A 9,811-nucleotide genomic window follows, 5' to 3' on the forward strand; every position below is an offset into this window, starting at 1 on the left:
AATACATTAAATGAGAACATTGAAAATATTCATGCAGACTTACTGAGATGTGCTAATTGCAACTCATTGCAATTAAGTAGCGATATGCGATATTTACTGACACTGTCACTGTCCAGCCGTCTCTCCGTTGCACTCCTAATACTTGAGGCATTCGACGACAATTAAGAGTTGTTCGCGTTATTTCATCAAAATAATAATTTTATTCAGTTTCGTTTAGCAGAGATATTTAAATTACGTTAATGCGTTATTTGAATGAATTTCAGAGTCATTTATAAAGTTTTCACGAGTTATTTATGTTTTATTTTCACGAATTCACGAGTCGTTTATTTAGAAATTCACAAGTTATTTAAATTTTCACGAGTTATTTAAATCATGTGTAATTTAGCGGATCACTCCCGAGTGAGATGATCCATGTTAAAAACTAATAAGAGATATTTTAAATAGCTCTTTTCATAGTTAAATCTCCACGCTAGAAGTGGTACAGACAGATAAAAGAAAGACACAGGTAAGATGCCTGTGCATTTATGCATCTGGTATGCCAACGGATCGACACACCAATCGAGGTGACTTAATTCCAGAGAGCTCGAGATTCTGATGCTAAGTAAAGATCTTATTTTTCGCGATGTACCTGGTAGCTACCAGAAAACATCGCGTCTATTAGAAACGCCCACTTTACCACACTTCCAGTTTAAGGGTTGTTCTTTTAGAAGAAGGAGAACAGATCGCACTTTCTCCTCTCAGGGATGATTATCATCATTTCCCCTACTGTGTTGATTATAAGAATAACTGCTAGGCAGTTGGGCCATACTTGTACCTTACATATGCCCCTTCGATCTTTGCTCCCGATGAGCAGCTTAGGTGGGAAAGAACGGATCATGAATAAAGGATGCTGTATGGACCAACTCCCTGCACCCCTCCTACCCTGTCTAATTTGATGATAAGCATCCTACCACTGCCCCTCCGTACTTTGCTGCATTGAGCTGCAGACTAATTTGGAGAAAAGAAAAATTTAAAAAAAAATTTTGCCAAAGATGGGTCGGAGGCGGGAAATTTCAATGGTGAAGTGATTACGACATTTGAGTTTATGAACATTCAATAAACCACAGTGCACAACTTGGGTAAGATGGAACACTAATGATCAATCAATGCTCGATAAAAGATCAAATGGAATAATCAAAACACGACAGGATCAAGAGGATAGACTTTGAAAGTAAGATGGTCGTGGTTGGTATAGGTCTTTAAAAAAAGTTAAATTTTGAAAAGTTGGAAAAAGTTAAAAAAAAAATTGTTTTTTGATAGAGCTCTGGAATTAGTTACTTGCGCGAATCTCTTTACCTAGCATGAAGAATTCATTTTAGGTGCGTTTTCGCACAGCAAACTGAGTAAGTAAGTCACTTCGTTGATGTAGTTTTTTTTTGAACTATTGTTATTTTTAGCTTAGTTTAGGGTTCCGGAATTGAAAAAGAAGAAAAATGGTATGGTATGTTTTACGTTACAATTTTGGTGTGCCTATTGCTTTTTTATTACTTTTTGTATTAACTCGAAAAAATTTTTTGCTTTTTTGTTACAGATTTGAAGAAAAGAAGAAAATTGAAGAATCGCGGTTACGGAAATTTTGAAGATATTTTACAGGTAAAAAAAAATTGGTATTCTCTGCTAACCTAACTTATTGAGCGAGTGAGTGCAACGGAAGAGTTAACTTAAGTACACATTAATTGTAAGTAAGTAAGGGTACAGCTTAGAGATTAATTTTTGAGAAAAATTATCAAAAATACAAAAAAAGAATATAAAAAATGACAATTTGTTTTGAATTACTAGCATAGTCCAAGCACATGCTTGTCAATGCTTTTGAAAAATGTTTTTGAAAAAATTGACAAAATTGTAGAGTTCGAAAATTACAGAACAAACAAAAAAAATATTTTAAAATGGAAAAAGGAATTGAAAATTGATGCAAATTTGGGATCAAAACGGTTACAATTTCTCGCGGTTGAATGATGGGATAAGAGAAATTTTGAAAAAAGTAAAAAAAAAATAAAAAAAATAAAAATTAGAATACATCTATCGAACATAAGTACATAAAAAAATACAAAAAAAAAATAATGATCGATTATGATTTTTGAACACACAAAACAAAAAAAAATAGATGGTAAAAGGTAATTTGTACAATTTGTAGACAGTGCCAGTAGTAAATTTTAAAAAAGAGGGGGAAAATTTACAATGCTTTTTCATACATGTGCATATACGACGACATAAACAAAAAAAAAAAAAATACAAAAAAAAATCTTAGCTTAGTTATTGTTTTTGTACAACATTATAAAATATTTGAAGAAATTATGTCCAATGTTGATTCTCATTTTTATTACAGGATGCAAAGTTGAAGATGGAATTGCAATTATTACGCTGGTCCTGCAGCGATCATACTACAAGCATGCACTTGTGTGACTAGATTGGTTCGATCTACGAAATAAATAGTCAAGGTTAGTATAATGCATTAACATTATTTTAGTGTATCGTAAGTAAATTTAGATAGTTGTTAAATTTTGAATTTTGACTGAGACGCTTCTGTCTCTGTTGAAAGCTACAAAAAAAAATTACAAGATTATGTCAAAAATATTCCTAAAAATTGAATAAAGTGTTAATAGCTGGAAAAAATTATTAAAATTCTCTTTTGCAAACACAAAAGAAACATTTCTGAAAAAGTAAGATAAAATCAGTGAAAATAAAACTCATAGCTGTCTTCTTCTCAACATCTTCTCCTGTTTATTAAACACAAAAAACATTACGATAAACACAAAAAATAGTCCTGTAAAAGGGTCAACAATAAACATGAACATAAATTCTTTGGCAAAAAATTAAAAAATAAGATGACATAGTTCCTAAATTTTTCAAAAATTAAAGAAAATAAACTAAAAATAAGTTAAATTAAAATTAAAAAAAAATGAACTGATACAATACTGATTAGTTTTTTGATGATTTCGAATCAGTCGAGAGATTTCTGCCCGTCTTTCTCTGGATCATCAGTCTTTTTATCGTCGTCGTCGGGTTTTTTGTCATCGTCGGGTTTTTTATCGTTATCGGTATTCGGCGCATTTTCGATCTGATCGACAACGTTGTTGATCGCTTCGTCGAATTCATCTCCTTCGTTGATGGATTCCAGCCATGTTGAAGCTGTACTGGGCTCCGATATATCTTCTGAAGCATCTACCTGAGAAGTGTCAGACGTATCTTGCGCCTGAGGCTGAACAGAAAAAGATTTATTAGGCGAATTTACCGATAAAGTAGATACATCAGGGATGGGTGATGTTCGAGGAGTGGAGCAGGTAGATCGTGTATTTTTTGCGAGGTTCTTTTTGCAAAGTTTATCGAATACTTGTGTTTGCAAGTAGATATCATTGACCTCTCCTTTGTTGACAGAATCGACAAAAGCTTCGATGTTATCAGCATGACGTTGTAGTCGTCGATTTTCTTCTGCTTTGATTGCAGCCTCCTTTTGTACTTGCAAATGGCGGTTTGCAATCAACTCCTGACGTTTTCGTTCTTCTTCGTTGATTTTACTTGATTTCACCGCAGTAATGATCGCGTTGCCAACTTGTTGAGATGAAAAGATTTGATTTTGGGATGTTGTGATCGAATGGTTGCCTGAAGATGGATTTACGGCGCTGTTGGCTGTACTGTCGGCGGAGGTGGGAGCGCGGGGTTCATCTTCTTGCATTCGTTCGACTCCTGCCGCCTGGTCGTTTACCTGGTTTTCACCGGCGTTCTCTGCAGCTTCTGCTGCGGCCTGCGCTGCGCGAAGAGCAGAGGGGCGAGGTTGCAGGGGTGGAATGAATCGTGAATGAATTTGGTTTGCTACATTCAGGTAGTCGTCGAGGTTATAATATGGACCAAATTCGTCGTAATACGCGTGGCCTGCGTGTATTGCTTCGAATATCTGGTCGATGCGAGTTGTGGTTGCGCCAAATTCGAGTCCCCAATTCGTGTCCAAGGCTCGTGTGATGTTTTCATGCGAATGCAGGTAATTCGAGCGAAGGGGTAGAGGTAAGAGCGGTACGAGGATGAGCTCTCTCACTCGAAAGCGTTGAAAGGTCATTGACAGCTGACACATCAGGTTGGTGAATTCTTGATATGTTGTTCCCTCGTGAACATCATAGTTCCCAATGGATAACATAATCCTGGGGGGTAGACTATCGAATTCGTTGAGATACGCAACTAAATCTTCCAAAAGTAAGTCTCTTCGGTATAGATCTAGATCTAAATATTCATCGTATTCCTTCCCTCTTCCCAGGAATCGAGCCAGGGAAGCGATATGCCCGTCGCCAATTAATAAAATATTATAGGCAAACCAAGCACCAACAAATTCTCCTTCTCCGATCTTGTATCCGGCAGCGGTGAAATCGAGGGGGTACGAGTTGAAAGGGTAGTATGGTAATAATTCCGTTGATTCGGTACCCCATCGCTTGCGGTAGCGTGTGTGGTAGCTTCCTTTGCATCCCGGCGTCCCCTTGATTTGTGTTGGTGGGGGTTTCCTTATTTTTGACTTCTTTTTGGAGCGGCGGGGGGTAGGTGGTTGTTGGCGGTTGTCTGGGCTATTGTCCTCTGATGATGTGCTGTCTCGGTCGCGTTTTTGGCTGGCGTTGTCGCTCGGATTGTCGCGATTAGATGAATTTCTTCGAGGCTGCGGTCGAGAAGGGGGGGGTGGTGGCGTTTTGAAATGATCAGCCGAAATCGAAGAGCCGGTTGGTTGATTGTCTCGATCGAAGTGGAACGTTTGGCGGATAGGCATACGAAGAATATTTAGCTGACTTGGACCAGCGCCAGGTTGAGGATGAATACTCGAAGTTCGAAAAAAGGTCGCTGGGTTTCGTTGGTCTGATGATTGTAATCGATCGATTTGATGATTCATGAGCTGTTGATATCGATCATTCGCGTTTTTAATTTCTTGTTCCGCATTAAATAGTCGAATTTTTAGGTGTCGCCTTTCTTCGGTCATTCCAACAATCGTAGCCTCGAGTTGACGGTTTAAATCGCGCAGCATATCAATTTCACCTCGATTGGTCGCTGGTGGGGTTGGTGGAGGTGGTTGATGCGGGTCTGATTCCTGGGAGACGAACATGAAGTCAATCCTCGAGAAATCCTGCGTCGCTAGGAATCGAGAGCAGCCTGATGAAGAACAGCGTGCAATTCGAGGGTTTCGATTCGGGGTTTCGGTCAAAAGTTGACTAACACATCGTTGGTGGTAGACATGGTGGCAAGTCGAAATGTGTAGCTGGTTGTAGTGTACTACTGGGAAGAGGGGCTCGCCGCACTTCGCACAAATCGCTTGAAAATACATCTCGATATCTAAATCTGAAATCAAAATTAATACACACACAAGGCACACAAAAATACACACAAATGAAGATTAGATTATTTTTCAAAAAAAAATAAATAAAATATCTGGAAATTTAATTAGAATTTTTCGTTAGTATTTTCTTACTCGTCCTCTTTTGGAATCGTAGATACCACAACAAGCTCTATTCCCACGCAACAGGATACACGAACTACACTGTAAACAGATATTGAGAAAAAAAAAATACCAAATTTTTAGTGCACATACACGAAAAATTTCAAAAAAAATTCAAAAAAAATTGAGAAATTTAATCCTCCTTTTGTTATATCGAAAAGTGGGTATAAGGAGGATAAGAGGGGAGGGAGAAGAAAAAATAGTCAATTTTTATCAACTGTACTTTATTGCCGAAAATAGTACAGTATCGTATTATTGGCAACGTTGCAATTTCATGCTTGTTGACGTTGCTGGTTGTTATTGAATTTTTTGAGCCAAGAATTTTGAATTTTGATGAATTTTGACTTGTTTTTTAAGTAATTGGTAGTTTTTAGGTTATTTTAATTTTATATGTGTATTTTTAAGAGACATTTTTATGTGTGACTAATTTTTTGTGATGTTTTTTTCATTTGTTTCAGATTTGGTTTTTTGGGTCAATTTTTGGTTTTTTGAAATTTTTTACAAATTTCAGTTCCTGCTTCGAAAATATCCTTTTTTTTTTTCTAGTTTTTAGTTATTTGTTATGTTATTTCTTTACACTTTTATTCTCGAAGCATAAATGTTAGTTAGTAGTTTAGTTATTCGTTAGTTAAAGATCAGTTTTCCCTAACTTAGTTGTAGTTAGTTATGTATGTTTTCATTTTTTCGCAGCTGGAGATCTTAAGTTAAGTATAAATTTTCTTATTCTTTACCCAGAACTTTGGGTTATTTCTTTCCTCATTCTTCTTTATTTTTGTTCGCAGATCTTCATTCATCAATCCATGCTTTTTCTCAAAATCAAGAATTTTTTTAAAAAAAAAAATTGCAGAATTTTTGTTGAATTTGAAAATTTGAGAATTTTTTGGAGAAGTTTAAAATTCGTACGACATGAATTCTCAAAATCTGTGCAGAATCCTTTTTCTCAGGTAACATTCCATTTTTTCATTTAATAAAATTTTCATACTCCTTTGATCAAATTCTATGAGCATCTAAAAAAAAATTTTTTATTCGTAGGATCGAGGCTGTCCAATTTGCTCAAAATTTGATCAGTACCGGCGATATTTATCATGCAGTGTAATCACACTTGAAGATTTTTCTTTATTTCTCCTTTTCACTATCTTTGCATTTTTGTATTTTTCTACTTTTGGTGTCCAAAAAATAGATTTTACATGAAAGAAAAAATTTTAAAATGTTGAATTTTGAGCCGTGAGTGAGATTAGTATAAGTGTCGATGGAAAAATCAGTACACAAAGTAAGAAAAAATAGAAAAAATAACTATATTGTCACCGGATATCAGGAGGGAGGGAAACAAAAAATTACATCGCAATCTACTAAAAAAAAAATTTCAGGAGACCTTGATGATTATAATCGTCGTGAAGAAAAAGAAAATTATTACATTCGAATGGTCTACAAAAAAAAAATAATATAATGATTCAAGTAAGAACAAAAAATTCTGAGTAATCTTGAAAAACAGAAAAACTATACATTGTGACCAAATTTGTCGACGATATGTGAAACAAAAATATAACCTACGAAAAAAAATCGGTAGCTTTTACAATTTTTGTAATACTAGCGGGAATTTGGAAAAATGTAAAAAAAAATACGTTATAAATTGCACTTATCATCGATCGAATTTGGAAAATTTGCCGAAAATTTTATGCCAAAAGTGCCAAGATCATTTGTAGTTGAGATCGATGATAAGTTTTTTGGGCAGTGTTGATTTTGAAAATTATTTTGTATTTCTAGATCATAAAGGCCAAAATGTGAAAGTAGACTGAACGCTGATAAGATGTTAAAGCTAGGATAATTGAAATAATTTTATTATCAGTCAGTCTGAGGTTGATCTAGAAATTTTGTAGAAAAGCATTTGCTTCGAATTTCAATGGAAAAAGAAACAAAATGCTTTTCAGAAGGTAGCTTCAAACTAGGAGTAGCTACTCTTCATTTGAGATCTACGTGATGTTACCCTACCATCACGTGGATCACTTTTAGTAATAAAATTTTAGTTACTCACATATGCCCGTTCATATTGCGAGTACGCGACGAAAAAATTATCAATCAATCGATTGATACTTCTTTGCCTTTGAGAAGTACTACTCAGCTAGCATTGCTTGATCGATCTTGATCGTGAGCCGCCGAGCTGAGGAGTAAATCTCAAAGGCAAAGGTTACAAGCGAGTACTAAATCTTAACAAATTAGAAACAACAACCGGTGATAAACGAAAGGGGAAGAAAAAGGACTTCGCTGATCATTTCTTCGATGGACACATTCGTGTCTCATCGATCACTGATTTTAGAATCACTTTTCGATTTTCGCAGACGTATACTCTATTTCTTTCAATATCGGTCTCTACCGTGTACTTCACAAATAGTTTGTCTACGGTGTCTTTCGATAGTATGGTCATTTTCGCTAAAGAAAGAAAAAGATACTTGTAGCACTAAATGTAAAAGTAAGCTACGAAATGTAAGAGCAAGCGATTTCTTTTTGAGATTTAATAACACCATTACTTACGCATAAATCTTTCACCGTACACCGTGGCGTTGAAATTTTTCGTAATACTTGTTACTAATGACATTTTCATTCGATTTTGAACTTTGATATTCAGAACACACTTGCAAATAATTAAATTATTCGAATTAACTGAACGGCATTTGCTTAGAAACATTCATCAACTCATCAAGTGAAATGTGTTTTGATAAGAAAGTTTTTTAATTAATTTTGCATACTTTGCAAAACTGGTTTTATGGGGTGGGCACGCGCGTGATTAGGGCTTTTGATTGGTCGTAGCCAATTCGGTTTGGTGTCGTTTCACCACCGGAAGTCCTTTTTTCGTGGGGAGGTGCCGAAAAAATTTTATTTTTATTTTTAATTCAAAGAATTTCGAAAAAATAAATTTTGGATTTTTGAAGGGTCGCGGAGTGATTGGGGATGATCCAGAAAGTTGCCCCACGCGATTTTGAAAATTTTGAGCGGTTTGGGGTATTTTATTACGATGAAATCTTCGGAAAAATGAGTAATTTAGGGTGTTTTTTGTGAATCAAATTTTTGAAATAAATTATTTCGATGAAAAAAGTGTTTTGGAATTTTTTAATTAATTAATTTAGCATTCTGAAAGTTGCGAAATAATTATTTGATGGAAAGAATTTAATTTGGAACCGGAAAGTTGGGTTTTAGTTTTGATTTGGGAAAAAATGGGTCGAAAAGGCTAATTTTGAAGTTTGAAAAATGGATTTTTTGGATTTAATTTATTTTCAAAATGGTTTAGGTTCGAGTTTTGGTTTTTTATAGCGGTTAAAATTATTTTTGGGTGAGTCTTTTCGAGTATTGGGTTTCTTGAGAGTAATATGCATTGCATATTAGTTCTCACAGAAATTGAAAAATTGAATTTTGAAAAACTGAATTTTTGCAAAAAAAAAAAATAGAAATCGAAATAGAATTACTCTGTATCAAAACACGCTTCGTAATGTTTTAGAAGGGTTCATTGAACGTTTATTTCGCGATAGAGAGGTGAATGCCTTTTTCTCGCAACTCAAACTGGTTCCTTTACCTGCCTATACTAAAAGGCTATGTGTACAACTGTACACATAGTACCGTAACCGAGAGGGTTGAGACTTCATTCATAAATACCGTGTTTATGAATGGTTGAGAAACTCCAGCTGCTCGTTATCGTGTTCCCTTTTCGTTGGGTGGTCTTTTAAGTTATATTTAGGGTAGGTTTTAGTGTTCGTTATCGTTACGAGCATTTGTTTTGAAAGGTTGGGATTTTTACCAAAAAAAAATTCGTTGAAAAATGTAAGATGGAAAGTTATCATCGCTCAGATGAATTTTATTGTAGCTTTTAATTGCTTAGCCTTCACCAATCAACCCTGAACTCTATCAAAAAAAATAGAGCCCAAAATCAACTGGCAAAAACCAAGTAACTAAAAATGAGAATATTTTTCAGTTTGAATTTTTGACAATATTTTGGCACGAATTGTGTCATATTGGGTTGGTTTGGGTTTGACAATTTCGAATTATTTTTCGCAATAAATAAGTTTCAGTATTTCAACATGAGGATAGAATTTTTTAAATATTTTTTGGGTTTTGAATTTTCTGTAAAGGGAATTGTTTGTAAAATTTTCTAGCTCCGAAGGCATGTGACATGTATGATTTTGGTCAAAAAGGTTTGTAACCCACGTCAGGCGCCAGACGAAGTGAATCGTCAATTTGGACAAATCACATGTCTTGGAAGCTAGTATCGTGAATGTTTAGGTATTTATGGGACAAAAATTTGGATTTTTTATAGAGGGA

At 35.0% G+C, this 9,811-nt stretch overlaps 1 protein-coding gene across 3 annotated transcripts; it reads right to left on the minus strand.

The window, feature by feature from the left end:
• Positions 1-2,089: 2,089 nt before the first annotated feature.
• LOC135837831 (uncharacterized) lies at positions 2,090-8,951 on the minus strand. 3 transcript variants are annotated; one of them, XM_065353230.1, is made up of 3 exons: positions 8,033-8,951; positions 5,477-5,545; positions 2,090-5,346 (listed from the first exon to the last, which is right to left on the minus strand). In XM_065353230.1, the coding sequence occupies exon 3, from the start codon at positions 5,330-5,332 to the stop codon at positions 2,981-2,983; it is 2,352 nt and encodes a 783-aa protein (XP_065209302.1). In that variant the 5' UTR covers positions 5,333-5,346; positions 5,477-5,545; positions 8,033-8,951; the 3' UTR covers positions 2,090-2,980. The 3 variants fall into 3 exon arrangements, 2 of the variants coding, with proteins under 2 accessions (XP_065209302.1, XP_065209310.1); XM_065353238.1 differs by having other exon boundaries at positions 2,090-5,545; XR_010557262.1 differs by lacking the exons at positions 2,090-5,346; positions 5,477-5,545 and adding an exon at positions 6,538-7,930.
• Between the last annotated feature and the right edge of the window lie 860 nt (positions 8,952-9,811).

The sequence above is a fragment of the Planococcus citri genome, chromosome 1, assembly GCF_950023065.1.
Source record: "Planococcus citri chromosome 1, ihPlaCitr1.1, whole genome shotgun sequence".
In the NCBI taxonomy this organism is placed as follows: Eukaryota; Metazoa; Arthropoda; class Insecta; order Hemiptera; family Pseudococcidae; genus Planococcus; species Planococcus citri.

What these genes read in the sequence shown, in the direction of transcription:
- LOC135837831 (XM_065353230.1), bottom strand. Translation starts at nt 5,332, where the DNA reads ATGTATTTTCAAGCGATTTGTGCGAAGTGCGGCGAGCCCCTCTTCCCA.